This window comes from Gymnogyps californianus, chromosome Z (genome assembly GCF_018139145.2).
Source record: "Gymnogyps californianus isolate 813 chromosome Z, ASM1813914v2, whole genome shotgun sequence".
Classification (NCBI taxonomy): Eukaryota; Metazoa; Chordata; class Aves; order Accipitriformes; family Cathartidae; genus Gymnogyps; species Gymnogyps californianus.
Genome location: NC_059500.1, coordinates 81,938,193 through 81,958,349, shown reverse-complemented (window position 1 = coordinate 81,958,349; position 20,157 = coordinate 81,938,193). Strand labels below are relative to the sequence as shown.

At 39.5% G+C, this 20,157-nt stretch overlaps 1 protein-coding gene across 2 annotated transcripts in view; it reads left to right on the top strand.

Annotated features, from left to right (window-relative positions):
* DYM (dymeclin) overlaps window positions 1–20,157 on the top strand; it is a 221,218-nt gene that overhangs the window by 92,144 nt on the left and 108,917 nt on the right. For both annotated transcript variants that reach the window (XM_050912965.1, XM_050912964.1), the window contains exons 11-13: window positions 3,272–3,397; window positions 14,617–14,730; window positions 16,083–16,177. In XM_050912965.1, the coding sequence (XP_050768922.1) occupies window positions 3,272–3,397; window positions 14,617–14,730; window positions 16,083–16,177 (335 nt within the window). The remainder of the gene's footprint in view (window positions 1–3,271; window positions 3,398–14,616; window positions 14,731–16,082; window positions 16,178–20,157) is intronic.

Sequence of the window (20,157 nt, the reverse complement as noted above, 5' to 3'; positions counted from 1 at the left end):
TTTATAAAATAATTGGGTTGAATATCTGATGCCGTTAGGGATGTTCACATCTGGAATTTGGCTATCTTATGGAAAGTAATTGCAAGGATTCTCCAGGAAGGGGTGGGACTGGTGAAATAGGGGGCAATTAGCAAATTTGTTCAGAAGCATAGTGTCATGGTCTGTGGATGGGAGAACGTTGAGCCGCCTTCTGTTTGAAAGAGCAGTTAACACCCATATTGCAGGTAAAAATACCAGTGAGATATCTGCTTATAAGAAATAAGCTATTTCTATTGAATATGTTTGCTTTGGCTGCTGAGTTCACATTTTGTTTCTGCTCAACATGTCTGGACTGAAATAACGTATATGATGATATATTTATGTCAACTGATGGTACAGCAATATTTTTTCCTGTGGTATAAATTTGTCTTAAGCAGGTTACTCCTGTGGCTATGTGGTCTTGTATTTTGTTGTATACCAAAGACAAGCTATTTTAAAACTCTTTGCTGGGGAAACTGTTCCTGACCTTGGACTGAATATAGCACCTGCAATTTTCAGTGTCTGTTTTTGCCTGCCCCTTGCTTTGGGGATTAAAAGTAACTTTTTCATGGTGGCTGTGTCCTGCCAGTAAAAAGTTGCTCCTGATGGAGGAGTGTTAGTAGTAGTGCAGTAATGATGGTTTAATGACTGTGAATAAAAAGGCCAGCAATTACTGTCTTCTCAGTACGTGGCTGGACAGTGCCATTGAGTAAGAAGACAGATATAAAAGTTTTAATCTATGTGTGTAACATAAAAGTGTAGAATTGCATTTTGGTTACAAATCTGCATAAATTTTAATATAATTAGAATTTTAATTTAATCCTATATCCTAACTGTTTTTTATTTAAATGCTGGCTTGTCAAGTAGTTTTTGTTCTGAGAACAGTAATACTTGTCCTAAAGGTCTGTATACCTCAGCAATCAGTATACAAAGGAAAAAGTGTTTGAAAGAGGAAGGGTTACAGAAACTGTGTGAATTGATTCAGTTTTCATCTGGAAATGGCAGGTAGAGAGAGTTAGGTTGCCGTTTGCCTCCTTGAGTTTGGTCTGGTATGTAGGTGAAGAGAAGTCTGAAAGAGGAGTGGAAAGGAAAGCATGGCCAGAGGAGTAGAGGTGGGAAGAAGAGGTTTCGAAAGCTTTCAAGGTGTGTTTGGGGCAGGAAGACTGAATGCAGTGATCTGGAGAGCCAAATCACTCTTCAGAGTGAGAGTGATTTCAGGAGCTAGTATGAAATTTTAGTAAGAGTACGTTCACGTATCGGCTCATACGGAAATGTCTATAATGTCTCAATGTCAGAATCAAGGTACCCTTTTCTAATGTAGTTTGTAGCAACACGCTTTGAAGGACTTCGAGCACTTAAGGAACACAAATGCGTTTTTTCGGCAACAGTTTGACCTAATATTAATGTGCATTGACAGAGGAGATATGTTGGGCCGTTCTGAAGGAATTTGTTTCGCCAGAGTGCTTTGTATGGTATTATTTAGCACTAACCAGACTGGATCACAGTTATACTGACGGAGTGCAAGGCATGTACTGTATAAGGCAGTATATTCAATTTTGAGTAGCTGTAAAAATTAAGACGTGGCTATTTGGGAGCTGTCTTAAAAACTAAGAAGTTGTTCCACTGGTTACCTTCAGAAAGGCTTTTGTTGTTCTCCCTGCAAAGTCAAGTCGTAAATGCAATTCTTCGGTAGTTTTATATTGCTTCCTGCTATATGCAGCTTATCATAACGCTTAGACTTGGAAATGACTCCGAGTTTATGCAGTGCAAAGCTACGTGCAATATAAATATTGGAGATGGAAATAATTTGAACAGTGGACTAATGCAGCGATGTTTGTCTCCCTTTTGCCCCATCCAAGGAAAAGGACTAATGTGGGGTTTGTTGCTATGTGCTACGTGGATATTCTAGGGAAAACCTGGTCTTTACTCTCAAGACCTATATTTACAAAACACAAAGACATAGACTCCAGTATCAACTGGAGAGAGAGCTTTGTGAAGGATCCTTTGAAATGGTAAATCAAGGATGTTTGCAATGTGTAAATATTTTTTTTTCCCTCTGCTTTTGTTGTGGTGTTTTCTTGACCCTGGCCAAAGCATCTGTCAAAAGGTTTTGTGGCCTGCAGCATTTAGATCAATCTCATTGGTTTTAATAGAAACTGTTGTGTGTTTTAATATGTTCCAACTGTTTTGGGACTGGTTGCTTGTAGGAGAACATTCTGGTAACTTCAGAGGCTTGTGAAGCACTCGGTGTCCTGGCCGCTCACCAGAATAGGTTTCACATGATTCATCCTGCTGCACTCGGCCTGTTTTGAAAAACAGCAAGTCTTTAGGTGTCTAGAAGCTTCTTGGAACGAATTCTGCATCTCATCCGCTATCTTGGAATTGAGAGTTTTCTCCAGTTCCTTTTTCCAGGGTATTTTGCGATTTAGGCCTATTTCTGCAGCCCGGGGAAGCCACGTTGTACTGAGCCAGTGGAAAGCTAATTTTCAGTTGGTAGAGAGACAACGTTTGCATCTGGATTAACTTTAGACTAGCATTCAGGTATGCTTGCTGTTGCAATGAAATCTCATTTTCATTATTATTGCAAGACTTTGGCTTAAGCTGTTCATCCTGGTGGAAATGTTGCAAGACCTTGGGCTGAACTCTCATCATAATGTCAGTTCTCTTTGGCTGCATATTATCTAGAATTGGAAAAACAGGCCTTTTCTAGTCTTAACCCAACCCAAACTGGTTCTTTTCTGGGATTACCTCCACACACCAAAATGGGGTTTGAGTTTCAGGTCTCAAAATGCCTCTGTGCACCTCAGCTCCAATATGTCTGGCTATATTTGATGAGAACAGTCCTTTCAGACCAGGCTTGTGCTAGCACAAATGGTTAGAAACAATTGTTTTCCTGCTTGAATGTGTGAAAATCTTGTTTAACGATTTTATTTTCCCATAGTCTAGAGGGGAACTAAAGCTTTCAGAGCCTATGGTAACTGGTATGGCTGGAAATCTCATTTATTAGGAATTGAAATTCCATGTCTGACCACAAGAAAGAATTTGTTTAGACTCTCTTGTGGAGACAGAATAAAACAGATGGAAGGTGTTTGAACACTGTACGTCACTGTTTAGGGGTGGTTATTTCAAGAGGGAGGAATTGCTATGATATTGTTAAGGGCAGGGTGATACACGGGAGGTTTAGAGTCTCCTCTGTTTATTGTCTGAGGTATTTGAAGACTAAACTAATACACACTTTTTTCCTTCCCTAAAGGTTCTGCCAATTCTTGAAATTCTGTATCACGTTGAAGAAAGGAATTCACACCACGTTTACATGGCTCTTATCATTTTGCTGATCCTTACAGAGGATGATGGCTTCAACCGATCTATTCATGAAGTGGTGAGTTGTTGTTTTGGTAAATAATTCTTCAGCTCTAGAAGTCGCTTAAATATTTATTTTTATAAAGATACATCTGTATATCTGTCTCCTCAGCAGAGGCTGTGTTCGTCAAAATTTGATGGCATATACGTATTTCTTTCGTAAGGACTGCTAACCTGAAGTTAAAAGAGTCATTTCAAGACTTTCCTGAGTGTAATGAACAAACACGCTCCCTCTTGTAGAGGAGATGCTGCATATACCTCTTTTTCTGTCTTTTTTTGGTGCTTCCTGTTACAAATTAACGTAGTAATAGCCAGGCAGGCTGCCTCAAAGATGCTGAGTGTTTGCCATGGAAGTGGAGGGGCTAGAAGAGAGGAAAAAAACAGAAAACCTTTTTTATTTCTGTTGAAAAACTTTGCTTAACCAGTTTGAAGCAGCTGAGAGGAGCTTTTAGTTGGGGTTTTATTTTCCAGACTGAATGTTACTTCCTTACTTGGCATTTCTTTTTCTGTCTTTCTGCTAGATTAATATCTATTTTATGTTGTCCATGTAATAAGATCCAAACTTTGACTAGCTTTGATGGGCCTTGACTATCTGTGCTGGAGAACACCTTGGACAATTATGTTCTAGTTTCCTCGCTTCTAAAGCTACGATAATGCAGAAGATGTCTGCATTGATTTTGTTTAATTTTTTGCCTGGGACATGGAAACTCTCTTTTGGGGTTATGTGAAATTAATGAAATGCAAAAAGCTGGAAGCAAGTTTCAAGGTGTCTAAGCACAACTCTTCTCCCAGGTAAATTTGCTGCCTGTTTTGGAGGGAACTGGCATTTTTCTTGGTGCCAAGCGGTAGAGACTTACAGTATTTACTCTCTGAAATTTCAGATTATTTCCTATGGCTCTGTATATAGAAAGGAAGAAGAGATGATGTTTATATGCAGTTTCCTGGGAGTACCTTTTAGGAAGCAGCTTTTAGGAGGAGCACCTATAGTAACCATGCAGATGACTGAACCAACATTTTCCTGAAGCTTTCTTCTGCCTCACCTTCTTGTGCCTTGAACCTATACATACGCCCCGTACACGTACATGTGTGATGTGTATTTTTCAGTTCCCTATCACTAAGTCATTTAACTTCTCTCATAAACAGCGCTTGTTGAGGGTTAGAGTACAGCAGACAAGGTTTCACTCCTGCCTCAGTCTCTTCCCCCATCATTCTTCATTCATTTTAAAGGCTTTACACATGGTCTTTCAATAAATTCCTTACTGGATAAGTAAAAGTGGAAGATTTCCCTAAAATTGTTAATGAGGATCCAGCTGTGGAATGAAAACATAAATCAAGTTTTCTTGTCCAGTTTATCCTTGCCTTTGCAGCTAACCCTGCCAATATAGCTGTAGTGTTTTCTGTGTAATGTGGATATTAGTTTACGACTTCCATTTTAATAAAAACAAAACCAAACCCAAACCCTGCCTTGTTCCTTTTACCCTGCACTGATTTTCTCAGTTCTGCCTTTGCTTCTTCCACCTTCTTCTCAATTTAATCTTTGCTTTTAATTCAGACTTTCACGAACTGCTGCTTTCTTTTACTCTGTGGTTGTGTTTTCCCACTCCATAGTGTCTGGTGTGAAGCATCCGTTTATTAATAGCGTTATGTGGCCAGAGTTTGGCTGGGTTTGCTTCTTAGCTAGATAATGAGAGGTGGCTGTAAAGTGCCTGAGCGTACAGGCTTGTCTATGTGAACTTCTTCTGTCAGCCCTACTGCAGAAAAAGCTGTGAAAATGGAACTTTTACCATCAAAAGCCAAAGGAACTCTATGACACTGCAAAGGATAGACATGGAATAACCTTAATTCTTCCTCCTGTCTCCTCTGTTCCTTACTATTCTTTCTCTTACCCTTTTCTCCGTTCTCTGATGGATGAGGCATGTTTCCTGCCAAAGGAGAGAGCAAACCTGTAGGCAAAGCGGAATGCTTTTCCACCCTTGCAGTGCTTTTCTTATTGAATTTGAAGGCTTTTTCTTGCCCCATGCTCTTAATCTTGGTGTCACGTGGATGGATTGGATGCAGTGAAGGAGAAAGAGGAGGTCTCCCCTTGTTCAGATCTTAAACTGTGCCCTCCGAAAGTCACCTAAATAAACTATGATATAGACAAGAGAGTTGATGACTGTGATACCAACTCCTAAGGATTCCTTGTAGAAAGGATTCCTTATTTATAGAAACACCACATTATGTTATACTTTAAAAAAATAAAGTTACCTTGACCGACATTATCTATGCCATTCCTGAACTTTACAGAGGGATGTGGATATCGGAATAGAAATGTGAGCGTCACATCTTAGCTTGTGAACTGCTGGGGAATGAATATAGGGTAGTGGGTTCCTACAGATCCCGTGATGGGGAGTTAAGTGTAGTTAGTGCCCCACTTTGTGGAAAAAGGATTCAAAATCATACTGATAAATCACTTCCCCTCGCTCATCTTTTTGCGTTATTTAAATGGATGTTTCCAGGTATGAATGACCAAGTTACTATTCGAAAACTACAGTATAAAGTAAGAAATTAGTCTCATAGTTTCTTAAATATTAACTGCACATCTCCTAAAGGCTGAGAGGGCATTATAAGGCAGCAAAATGAATGGAGTCAGGAAAGCTGTACCGGTGTTTCTGTAAAATGTGAACATCTAGCATCGGTCACACAACTGGAATGAAACTCTTATTGACTGCAAATATTTATCAAATTTTAGCAATTACAGCAGGATTAATCACTTGGGTAAAGTATGAAGAAAAAAAGATTTGATGTATTTTAGATCAACCTGTTTTTCTCTCTCCTGCTGTGTATCCTGTGTACTGTTCTTATAAGAACCATGAGTGTACAGTCCATTTATGGGCTATTTTCCTTTGTGGTATTTGACCCACATTTATTTATTGATTTTTAAGATTAATTTTAGTAAGCACAGTTTTATAAATCTTGTGATTATACCGACTGGTAAAGAGCTCAGGAAACCACAGAAACTCTTTTTGACTGCTGAAGCATTTTTTATTTAAAATGAATGTGGTCTTAACTGCCTGGAAAATATGATGCAAACCATAGGTCCTGTTCCTGCAGTTGGCTTGATGCAGTTAGGTCCCTCTAACCACGTAGAGCTCAATTTCTTTCACTAATAATAACAACAGAGTAAACGAGTAAATGCAAGAATTCCCTAAAGGGGACAAGTATTGGTGATTTTTCTTCTCTGATTTGTGAAACTGTAAATAAAATGACATCAGATGTCAAAATAACATCATATAATACTTAACGTAGCAGTAACCTATAGTACTACTATAGTACTGTATGCTGTAGTAAATAATGGTAGACTGTAAATCACAATTTAACTGTGTTTATTGTGTTAAGAAATATCTCACAAGCAAAGTTATGGGAAACTGAGAATCTCGGTGCTCGTTATATATAGAACTGAGTTCCTGTTATTTGCATCTGCAGTTCTTGCACCCTGAGTTGTAGGTGTCCAGGAGCCTGGTGTTAAAGATTAATTAATCAAAACCTTTTAATTTTTTTTTTTAATTATTCTTGCAAGACCACCCCAGGTCTAAGCTCTTTGTTTTTCTTTTTTTCCCTTTTTAATATTATCTGCAAACCAATGAGATTGTTCAAATTGTGGCACTGATTTCAGGTAGATGATTTTGAAATTTAAGGTACTTGCATGTTTCATGCTTCTGAAACCCAAAACCAGGTGAGGGATAGTGGCGGTTGCTGTTGTTTTTCAAATAGGCATTTCATTGCGTCCCTGCTATGGTTGCTTTCTTCAGTATGGGGGAGAGGAGAGTAGAGGTGACAGGGACTGGTATGTAACTTTGTAACTTTGAATTTTGGTTGGTTTTTTGTGTTGTGGTTGGTTTTTTTTGTTTGTTTGTTTTTAAGAGTAGTGGACTATGCCAAGGCATAGTTGTCTCAGTGAATGTCATTTTCCAGGGCTGGTGTTTCTAAAGTTTCAGTGAGAACCATTGGCCATTTCTGGAGTGAGACTAGGGCACGAACATGTCTTGTCCATGGTTACCACTGTCAACGTGTTCTTTAACAAGCTCTGGTGACTTCATGTTTTGCATTAGGAATTCGAAATTTGGCAGGTGGCCTTTGTGCTAGGGCTCCGCTGCTGATATCTGACTAAATTTGACCAAATTATAAATCTCCGGGGGAAGAGGAGCAGTCTGTTTCCCTCTGCACAGCAGATACGTAGCCGGAGGTGGCCTGATGTCCGTGGTGATTGAATATCCTCATTTTGCTGCTCCCAGAGCCAGCTGGGCTGTTTGCATCCTCCCCTGCCCAGGGATCAGGTATCAGTTGAGATACATAGGGACAAGCTGAAGCTTGTGTGAGTGCAGCTTCCAGCTCCTGTGGGATGGGACTGTGCTCCCAGTGATGCTTCTGTTGCTGCTTGGCGATGGTTGAAGCCGCACAGAATCATAGAATCATTTGGGTTGGAAAAGACCTTTAAGATCATCGAGTCCAACCGTTGACCTAGCACTGCCAAGTCCAACACTAAACCATGTCCCTAAGCATCACATCTATACGTCTGAAGAAGGCGTATAGGAACAGGAGCTTGACATGACAACGATTAGGAGAAATTGGAAAGAGGCTGTGGCTGGCTGCACAAGGAACATGGGATGGGTGCAATGGGGGAGAGAGAGATGAATTAAACAAGGAACAGGTAAGATTTGGGATTGCTGAGGAAAGAAATGAGAGAAGAAGTAGGATAGGAACAGAGTGACAAAATGCTGGAGAAGGTGAAGTCAGGCTTCTTTTTGATGAGAGACTGGAATGGGCAAGATGTGGGTGGGGAAGTGGAAGCTGGGAAGAGAAAAATCTGAGAAGGAATTGGGGTTTGGGAGGGCAAGGAGCTGGGAATGAGCTACAGGGAGGGAAAACGGGAAGGGTGACGGCTTGTGCATAGCCCAGGGAGCTGTAGGTGGATATGAGAGGTGTGATTGGAGATGTTGGAGGGCTCAAGGTCCTACTTGAGGTTATCTCACTTGTTCCAGTCCCATTCCTCTTGTCCCGTGGGGACACCCTTTGTGAGAGAGCACATGATGGGACCTGAGACTCCTGCGTTCCATCACAGTGTGAATCAAGGAACTTCCACTTTGGTTGCTAAAGTACAGGGATGTGCCCCACAGAATAGCACCACGGGGTGGGAGGAAATGTGGGCCTTGTTTTTTTTGTGGGAGGAGGTTGCTTTGCTATTTCACTCGTAAATGAGAGACTATAAGAAATAGCTTATTAGAGATTTAATCAGGAAGTTGATCTTTTTTGTCTGGGTAAGTGTCTCAGAGAGGGGAAAAAACCCAACCCTTGGGTATTGTTTTAGAGCAAATTGAGAGAAATTCTTTCTTTTCAATAAGCATCTGGAAATATGTCCCTTTATGTCCTGTTGGTTTGGATTTACATTATGCGTCATGTCAAAACAAATAGTGTTTTATACTACCCATTTTCATAGCTGTATTTTGTTTTAAAGAGTACGTTAAATTTTCAGTAACCTAAGCATTCAGAAGTCAGGAAATGAAATGTGCAACCACAACTTATCCCTGTTATATTTATGTATTACAGAGTGTAATCATTACTTAATGATCATATACGATTCTTCAAATAACAGTATATTTTTTTTTCTGGAAGGTTCAAGTGCTCAGCTTGAGATATTTTTCGTTGTCGAAGCGGTTCATTTATTTCTTTATATAAGATCTTCTCTTGAAAATAGATATATTCACATAGTCCTAAATCAGCTGGTTTTAAGAAATCGCAAACAATTAATTGCAACCAAAGTGACTGTCTAGACTTCTTTTAGCATTTTGCAGTTGTGAAGTAACCCACTAACTTGCTATATCTGATCATAGGTTTATGCTTAGCAGCCTCGGGATGGTCAAGTTCTCCTCTAGCAGAATATCTTCTTGCAGTGAAGTTCATATGTATAATTCATTAATTACACAACTAACAGCTTTTTTGTGAAAACACATGTGGATTTTTCTTTGTCTTTCAGGCTATTGCTGTTAATCACCTGTGTTGTCCGTCCTGACTAGTTCTCCTTGTTTACTGGAACTCCTTGGATGACTTACTTTCATTTATACCATCATCACTTTGTCTTGAAATAGTATTAGTGACTTGTTATAACCAGAAATTATACCTGTTTCTGCATCCACTCATAGCCTGCTATATGTGGAAACCTTTCTTGTAGTGATTTCATGTTTCCTATTTGTTCCTCCGCCTTGACCATTCTTCCCTTAAATACCTCAAATCTTTCCCTCTTCCCCGTATTCTGATTTTTCTCTCCTTTTAGCAAAAGGTGTTTACCAGAAACTGGCACACTTGAGCCTGTTACTGGGGATGTTTGTCACCTTAGCCAGCACTGCACTACTGTTAAGCAATGGTTTTCCCATCTATAGGTTATAGTCATTGGCCTCACTTTAGCTCCCTTGTGGGAAATAGGAAGGTGCTGACAAAAAGTCAGGTACTAGGTAGCATGTGATAAAGGAGATGATACCTTTTTTTATTTTTTATTTTAAAAAACTTTTATTTTGTCTCTTCATATGTGGTACAGAAATGACTTCTGTATCTCAAACTGCATCAGATTACCTACTAACATTAATTTCCTGAGGCTACCAAATGTCTTCAGTGGCTATATCTTTTTTTCATTTTAGAGTATCCAGTCTGTAATGATATTTGGGATGTACCTCTTGTTGCATAGGCCTTTGTAGGCATGATTTTCAAAGCATAAATGGGTAAGAATCCTCTTAGGAGGTTCCTCCTTTTTAGGAGGTTCATCAAAAAAACACCAAGATCTTTCAGCATAGGCAAATACAATCTTCTCTGAAATACTTTATGAAATGAGCAGCTTTCAGGTATGCTAGGAGTAAAGTGAGGGAGGAGAGAGTTTGATGAATCCTAATTAAGATGCTATTTCAAATGTCACTTGTACTATAAAAGAGCTTCAAGAGACACGGAGTTAAGGTGAGAATGAGAGTGGGAGGTAAATGAAAGAAATGTACGTGCACGTGGAATTTGCAGAGCCTGGAAGGGTAAAAAAAGTTTAAAAAAACAAACCAAAAAAAGGCGTTTTAAAGATAGTGCTTATAAGGTATTACCCTTGTCTAGAATAAGCTTCATAGGATTCTTTTTTTTCCACTCGAGTTTTGCTTCAGAATCTATTGACTAAGAGTTTTGGTAAAATGTACGTGTAATTATGTCTTGAGTATTAAGTATTACTTACGGTAGGATCCTACACAGTACTAAGGGAAATATAATATCCCCCAGTGCCTTGTGTTAAATAATACCCTGATTTTGCCGGCAATACTCCTATCACAAATGCTGGGAGAAGCCACAGTACCCGTTGCAGAGCTCGGCTTGGGGTGCTCTGCGGTGGAGTAATCGAAAAGCAAGTGCCTCGATGGGTGACCTGGGCAGCTGGGCACTTACGGGGGGCATCAAGCTGGGGGTAGCCGAGAAAATCAGTTACGTGAAAGTGGGGGCTGCTTTTCTGCCCCAAAGGAGGACTCCTATGACAATGCTTCCTTTAAAAAAATTTTATTTTTTCCTTTTAATTCTGCTGCTTTCAGTGTTTCAGATTAATCACACATAGGTCTGTCATGACTGCAGACTTTGCTGTGAGAGGAACTGTTGGACGCATTTCTCGAAAGTCTTCGTTGTCATCGTGCTGTGTATTTGATAGGATAGGTCTTACTTTGCTTTGGTTTTGGAGCTGATAAAAAAGCTTGTAAAGGCATAGGTGGGAGTGTGGTGTGAAAGGGAAGGAGGACTTGATCCTGACTGATAATGAAAAGAAACCCTTAAAGCAAAGAGAGCCTGTGACATACATGTTTGGGATTTAAGGGCAAAAGTTGATGGATAAAACGAAGCAGAATTATATGTAGGTTACAGGGCTTTTTGAGTGTGTATTTCAGAGTAGGTGACATAATTATAGTCTAACCTCTCCATTCTCAACACTAATACAACTTGCATTACTGCGATACTTGAGTGCCTATTGGGTCCTCAAAACAGCATAGTACTTAAGATCTTTGGTGCTTCACGGATTGTAATATAAATCATTTGCTTAGTTTATGGGGCTTTGTGGAAGGCATGTGCTTGGTGTATGTGTCTTAAACGTACTGCAAAAATTAAGACTGCTGACTAGAAAAGAAATTCCGCAACAGGCGTGCTGTAATATACATCAAACTGCCTTGCTGCGACTCATATTCGGAAGGATTGGTCAACAGCGGTCTGTTAGCTGATTATATTGATGATATTCCAAACCCAGCTATGGGGAGCATGGGGAAAATTCAAAACCAAAGCAGACTGACGGAAGAGAAACAGAGATCAGGAAGATAATTAGAAAGGGAGAATAAGAACTTCCTAGTTGAAGTGTTCTTTTTATAATACAACTTTTAATTTTCTCTCCAAAGAAATATGTTCTATTTAAAAACAAGTTGTCATCTGCAATGACAACTGTGCTGTTAATATTCTTATAGGACTCCTATATAGCCTACTCATATTCCACTGTATGAAAAGCATCCTGGCTTGTATCCGCAATAGTGTGGCCAGCAGGACTAGGGCAGTGATCGCCCCCTGTACTCGGCCCTGGTGAGGCCGCACCTCGAATGCTGTGTTCAGTTTTGGGTCCCTCACTACACGACAGACATGGAGGTGCTGGAGCGTGTCCAAAGAAGGGCAACGAAGCTGGTGAAGGGTCTGGAGAACAAGTCTTATGAGGAGCGGCTGAGGGCACTGGGGCTGTTTAGCCTGGAGAAAAGGAGGCTGAGGGGAGACCTTCTCGCTGTCTACAACTACCTGAAAGGAGGTTGTAGCGAGGTGGGGGTCGGTCTCTTCTCCCAAGTAACAAGCGATAGGACCAGAGGAAACAGTCACAAGTTGCTCCAGGGGAGGTTTAGATTAGATACTAGGAAAAATTTCTTCACCGAAAGGGTTATTAAGCACTGGAACAGGCTGCCCAGGGAAGTGGTGGAGTCACCGTCCCTGGAGGTATTTAAAAGACGTGTAGATGTGGTGCTTGGGGACATGGTTTAGTGGTGGACTTGGCAATGTTAGGTTAACAGCTGGACTCGATGATCTTAAAGGTCTTTTCCAACCTAAATGATTCTATGATTCTGTAATTCAGAAAGGTTTGCACAGATCCAGGCTCTGGGCTGAATGGAAGAAGCTATGTTAGTAAAATAGCTCTTGGTCTCCTGTTTCCCTCTCAAATATAGACAAAGTGAAAAAGATTGCTTGACATACTGCCTTTGAGCTGAACAGTGTGCATGACCATAATTATTAATCCCCTTAAATATATAAAATACAGAGTTTCAAATTGCAAATTTAATATTATGGAAACTACAAATATAGGGTAACCTTTTTGGATTCCAGTTCTGTGCTCTCTTAGTGATTAGCAAGTGACTACATCATTTAAAAACATGACATACAATTGTTTGTAAAGTAAACACCTGATTATCAGGGAAACAAAGTAACCCTTTGCCATTACCATTAATGACACAAGGCGGTGTTTTGTACCTTTAACAAATAAATAACGAGATCTAAATACCTATGTATTGATTGTCCATTTCTCCAGGTTACCTGAATGTGTGAGTACAACCAATGTTCTTACTTTCAGATGTGGAATCATTTCTCTGTGGCAATGTTGACTTGTAGTAGAAGAGTCCTGCACTACCAAACCAAGGGATGATGCTATGGTGTAACGCTTCGTAATGACAGATGCCTAAACTTTGGGCTTGGATTTTGCCCCAGATTTTGCAGAATTTAGTATTATATTCCTTCAGAAGCCTGTGTAGATATCATTGCATAGATTATCCTTTTTTTTAGGTAGCTGTATGAGGCTTTAGATTCTGAAAGTGCTGTTTTTTAAATATTTCAGGATTTCACTAAATATATATATGATTTTAATTTTGCTTTCCAGATACCCCTTCTTTTTCAGAAATAAAATTATGATTCCTCCCATCACGGTTTATATGAATATGTATATCTTAGACAGAAGGAGTAGATAGTATAAAATCAGCAGGAGCTTGAAGTAGTTCCCAGCATTGCCTTTCCCTTTATCTTCTGCAAGTCATTCAGTGGCCAACTCTCCATATCTCCTCATAGGAAATCGGTTGCTACTTCTCCATCCTCTCTCTTAAAGAAAGAAGAAGTTTTGCTGAGCGATCTTGTTAGTGGGAGGAAGAGGGAATTCTAAAAGCAGAAATGATGTAAAATGAGGGGTGACAATTCTTTTCACTCATCTGAAGGAGAGGTGGGAAGAAGGGATATAGTCAGAAGTGTGGTTTTGTATAACTTTTTAAGAGAAGAGGTTAATGAAGTTGATCGGTGAGGTTGGTGGGGTTTGGATTTTTTTAAGACATCTGAACGTGAAGTTTGAATGAAACATACTTAATATATCAAATATATCAAAGTTATATAGAGGATCTTCTCCATGTTTTTCGGGCAGTTCCTGTTGACTCATTTTTACCTGTCCTTTAAGGCAGGGGGTTTTTGTGCATCTGTTTGCTGTATCACTCCAGGTTGGTCGGCTGAGTACTCTTAAGAGGAAAGAGTGGGTTGATTCTCTTTCTGCAGTAAACTCCGAAACGGTTATAAACTTCATCCACCCTGATAGCGGAGAGCACTGAAAGACAGGAAGCTCTTAACCTAGCTGATGACTTTCTCTAACCTATTAAGGGAAGAGACCTCACTGCTGGCAAGAGGAAGGTTTCAGTGTGAAGTCAACAGTTAACCTGTTGATCTGCCCTGCGTCCTTCAGCATGTGCGCTCTTGCCGATCAGTCAGAGCTCGTACGTGCTGCCTCTTGCCCAACTTGTAATGAGGGAAAATGGGAAGGAACTGGCAACATGATTCAGGTGGCTAGGGTGGAACTGGAGACTTTATAAAGTGTAAAGGGTAAGATCAAAAAGAATATAGGAGTGTGGTGGCACAGGGCCTAGAAATTAGGGAATTGCCAAATTTAAGCATCTTTCTACACTTATTGTGTTTCCACATGACTTATGATTGATGAGATCTACTAGGTGGTAATACTGCAGAGGTCTTTTTTTTCTTTTTCTTTTTTTCTTTTTTTTTTTAATTCTTGCTTTGGCATACAATAGGTTTTGGTCACATTTGAGGCTGGAAGCTAATTTGCCTATCTTAATGAATGCGAGAGTCCAGACAACTTTCTATGTTCTTATTCAGACCTACGTGCTGAAGAACTTTGTTCTTTTTTTTCAGATATTGAAAAATATCACTTGGTATGCTGAGCGTGTCTTAACAGAGATCTCACTTGGGAGTCTCCTGATACTAGTCGTGATAAGAACCATCCAGTACAACATGACACGGACAAGGGTAAGAGTTACGTGTATCACTTGCGCACGTAGTGTGGATTTCTAACTTCAACAGCATGAATTCAATTTCAAACAGGGTGTGGGATTTTTCTTCGTTCTGTTGCAACCGGTTGGCATCTGAATTTACAGGAGGGAAGGAATGGGAAGATCAGCCGTATTAACTAAGCACAATATTAAGTGGTTCTGAACTTGTAACACCATCTCTGTATTATCGTTCAATTCATTGAGTAGGTTTCTCTGAAGTCCACGATTCAGGCACCGAATGGCTCATCTTCAGATGAGAAGGAAAAGTTCCTTAGGTTGATGAGAAGAATTGATTCCTTATAGGTTGTTTGTCTCTATTCAGTTACTCAGAAGTGGGAATTTCCACTCTATTTATTGTTAGTGTTTTTATGAAGTAGGACAGTGACTGGGCCATAAAACATTTTTGAGCTCTAGCAAAGCAAGACTGCTTCGACTTTATAGCCTCGTATCAGATTGTTTTTGTGCATTTTTTCAAGCATTTGATTCTGTACCGTATCTCAAACACAGAAGCATGGTATCATACACTTTTGAATATTTTCAACAGTTAAAGGCACAGAAGTTTTTACATGAAAAAGTAGCAAAAAAAATCTAAATGTATTTTAAATTGGAAAACTTAAGGATGTCACTTTTCTGATCAAAAGAATTGGAAGAAACGAGGACATTCTTGGCATATTTTTGTAGGATTTGGAATCTGTTGTGTTCTGTAAATGCATATTTTAGACTTGAATAGGGAAAATAAATCCCTATTGGATTGGATAAGTGGACAAGTTTGGTTCTGTGGAAACCCTTGACTTTGATAGGGCCATCATTTAAATGCTTATCTGGTCAAATGGTTTCAGGGATGCTAACAAGGGGATCTCTGAAGTATCGTATGGTTATAGTTGTGGGATATATCGAATACTTTGAAAGAGTTAATAGGGAGATGAGTTATGAAGCAGAAAATTTTAGGATAAGACTACAAAAAGGAGAGAGAGGAAGGGAGAGGAGGAGAATGTCTTTCAGTATTTGTTATATCTATGATGTCACTGTAAATCAACACTGCTAAAGATATGAAGACATACACATATACATGTGTGTGTGTACATATGCACATATACACTCTGAAATTTGTATGAAAGAATCGCTCTTTTATAAGCCTTGTATTTTAAGAAAACATATTTAAAACCTCACCAAGTATATACACTTTGCATTTCTGCTCTATGCTTTTGACCGTGTCCTTTAAAGCAACATACGTTACTCAGTCTTTTGAATGATTCCTGCAGTAGGTGTCAGTGTATATCAGAAGGACAGTTTGATGTGGTTTTTCTTCTTTCCTCCTCTTTCTGACAGGACAAATACCTTCATACAAATTGTCTGGCAGCCTTAGCAAATATGTCAGCACAGTTCCGCTCACTTCATCAGTATGCTGCTCAGAGGATCATCAGGTAAATATAAAGACTTCTCTTGAAACTCATCTTTGCTGAAACTCAGGAGTAGAGAAACTTGAATTTTATATGCCTTAATAGATACTGATGAACTAAATAGCTGAAATAACTGAATAACTAAATAATCCCAGAATAAATTTTATTTGCTTTATACTCGAATCTGTTCTGAATGCATAAAAAATATTAGTTTATCTGTCTGACTTTTGATTCTCTTAACAGAACAGCTCAGTAGCTGCTTTCAAACTGGAAGGTTTTCAGGGATTTGTGTGAATCATGCTTTTTTTAGTCATGTATCACGGTATTATAAAAACGCACTGAGTGGTGGTTCTCAAGTACTACGCAGAGTGGGTTTTCAACTTGCTTTACTTCTTCCTGCGTATTTGGCAAAAGATCTGTTTGTTAAATCAGACATAACGCAAGGATCATTTTGTGACAGGGCCCTGCAAATATGGGCAATAAAACCCACACCCGTGCTTCTCAGCTGATAAAGTTTGTTAGCATGTATAGTAATAAAGAGCCAATATCTGGTCTGGTTCTAAAACAGGGCCATAACTTTAAAGAAGTAGATATTGAAGTCGGTCCTTCGTAGTTTGTATCTGTGCTGCAGACCACTTTGTAAAGGCAGGTAATCGTGCGTCAGGCATCCTTCTCGTCTTGGCAGCCAGCCCTGCTCCACGCTCCAAGGGAAACTGGGAAGGTCCTTGTTAATGCGATCTGGAATAAACTGTTAAAGTGCTTGTTAAGTACAGACAGCGTGCCAAAAATAAGTAAATGATAATTGCATGCCTGTACACTTTGTAAAGGACTGGGATCCTTTACAAGAGATACATCTTGTTCTTAAACCACTGCTCTTTAGGATTTAATTGTCTCCAAGCCCCTTCTCTTTTGGAAATGGTTGGTTGTAAAAGTATGGACAAGTAACCAAGATGAAAGCATTCTGCCATTACCTTTTCCCTGCTTGATACTCGCCCTCTTTTCATACCCTTGGCAGTGATAATGAGCGTTCAGAATTTCAGTTGAAGCTATTTTCCCATTACGTATCACAGACATTGTCTCAAATACCTGCTCTCTTCATTTCTCAAATCATAGACATGGAGTCTGAGTTTTCCAAACATTTACAAATGTTGGCCTCTGAAATCATAGATCCTGGCGTGGCGTGAGATACGCTACCTTGATGCTCAAAAACTTGGTTTGGTTTTTAGTGTGATAGTTTGTTGGCTACTTCAGAGCTTTTTCCTATGTTCCCGGTTTCTGATTTTGTTCCATATTATTCTACTGCTGTTTCTGCAGAGACCAAAGCAAGATGTGTTCCTCCGGTTATATTTGGGCCAGGAAGAGGTTATCTTGCTAGTCCCGTTACAGCCGGCTGTTATCGCCACTCAGTAATCTTGTAGTCATCTAGCGTAACTGCATGTGTATTTCTGTGTGGCTCAGCTTTTGTCAAAATGCTCTGAGTTTATGGACATCTACTGTTCAAAATTTAAACTCATGGTTCAAAGTAAGCTCAGCTGGATTATTTTGATTTAATTGGGTTATGAAATGGCTAAGCATGTGGTCTGCTGGCTTGTCAGAAGAGGTGGCAGCCATCAGTAGAGAAGGAGCAACCTCAGTACCTTTGCACACACGTCTCGCCTCAACCTTACAACTCAGTAACGTAAAAGGAGCCTTTACGTGCTGTGAGGCTCCTCCCTACACCAGCCTTTTCCAGCCTTCTCACGTGCGGTTTTCACTGTCTGTAATGGCATCTTTGAGGCAGATTGGCTCCCTGATGTTTAAGACCCATCTCAAGACGCAAGGAAGGACGTGCAACACCCAGAAATCCTCTTGCACTCCGTGTACGCAATGTTTCAACAATCGGCTGTGACGTTTGGGTGCCTTATTCATCATCTCTCCAGACATGCATAGTTACAATGTGACTTTAACATTGCTGCTGGATTTTAGTTGTGAAATAATTGTGCTGATATTCTCGTTGAAGGCAGACAGACTTCTGTTGTTGCTTGACACTGATGCGTGGGGAAAAGAGGCAATAGGGGTGAATGGCAGAAAACGGCAAAAAAAGATTGTCACATTGAAATTGTCTGTCAAATTATCTGGTTTTTATTGTGTGAAGGACTAACACAGCCACACTTGAAATGTGCCAGATAGAAAGAGAGACCTTAGAGCAAACACACAGTACTGGCGTATTCAAAACTCTTAGTTCTTCCGAAGATGTAAGCTCTCAGTAGCTACTGTGGGTTGGTTTCTGTATGGCTTTTAGCAGAGAGACTTTGCCTGGGATCTGAGCTGGGCAGTGTTACAAAAAATAACCAAACGATATCCAACCAACTGTGGTGTGGTAGGATAGCAGTCTGAGAAGGGTGCTGGTTATACCAACCGGTGGGTGGCCAGCAGGGTTGGAGCTGTATTTTTGTAGTTGGATATAATTAAGGATAGGTACAGAAAATGGACATACTCATCAACTGAAAAAGCAAAACAAAAAGGCAGTATGATATATATATTATATCATATATAATATGATATTCTTACATAGTCCAAAGATATTCCACGCTGTTATTTTTAAGCTTCTGCCTTGTTGTAGCCAGACGCTTCCATATTAGTATAATGTAGAAATTGTAATGAAGGAGGTGAATTTAAATTTAAAACAGAACCAGAAAAACAAGAGGAGGTTTAGGGAATATGTTTGGTTTTCTCCCCCCTGCCCTCCCCTCAGTTTCTATGTGTAATGTTAAGCGAAGATCTTATTTTGCAGGTAGAAGACTGTACACCTGGACAATAGGCAAAAATGGGATTTGATTTGCCACTGTGATCATGATTGCTTATAAATCAAAAGACCCTACTATAAAAATGTATTAAAATCTGTTGTAAAATGTCCTGTGGGGCTAGGACATGGGCAGGCTGGAAGGAAGAGTCAGTTCCAGGGGCAGTCTGCCTTCTATAAGACTTTACTGCAAGTATAGTAACATTTTCTTCTCAGGAGTTTTACAACCTTGGGTTCCCTGCAGGCTTAAGCATCATAAAGGAAGTATTTTAATCTGATTTCCGCTCAAAATACACAGATTTGTTATGAAGTTTCAGTTATCAAGAAAAGCAACAGGAATACATATATTTCCTAAGAGATTGATGTTTCGAGGCATACGTTGTCCTTCCTTTTCCTACCTTATGAAGTCTGTTAGCCACTACTATTAAATTTGGACAGCGCTGATGGACCCAGCTTGCTCCATGATGCCAAAGCAGAATATTTATATTTAAATTCCTATTCTGGTTCTACCGTCAGAGTGTAAGCATCTCTGAGAGAAGAAACCACAGTATCCATAATGAAAAAGTGTTTTCTCTGAAGGAAAAGCCTAAAAAGAAGGTGGTACTTTATATTATTTTAAGGTATAGGTTTTTAAATTAAGTAGCTGTGAAACACTTAACTTAAAATCTGCTTAGCAATACAACCGAATAGACAGTCATAATTTAAGCCTCACCAGATGCTCTAATGATTCCTTCCTTAATGTGAGAAGTAATTCCATTTCCATGCAAGCTTTTTCCTAATCCTATTCTGAGCAGAGACTGCCAATTGAATATTCCCGGCTAATTCTTTTGTAGAAAATAGTCTTCAGAATTTAAAACAATGTAGTGTACTTAAGAGCTCAGTAAAATACAACTTCATAATGTTGGGTAATTTATATCACATTCCAGCGAGCGTGAAAATTGACAGATTTGTATAAATCTATCACAAGCAGCTGCTGGAAGTAAAAATAGATGTAATAGATGTTTTATAATAAGATCCAGGGCAGTATTCATTTAATGTTGGATGTCCTCTATTGTAGACTGCCCTGACTTTGAGATCCTTCCCTTCTCTATCTGCTGTTACCACTGGTTTGTTTTTAATTTCACAGAGCTCTTTTATCAGCATAGTGCCAAGGGTGATATTGCACTGCACTGTGTCTCTCATTTGTGGAGTGCTGACATTTGTAGTATCTTTAAGTTATATT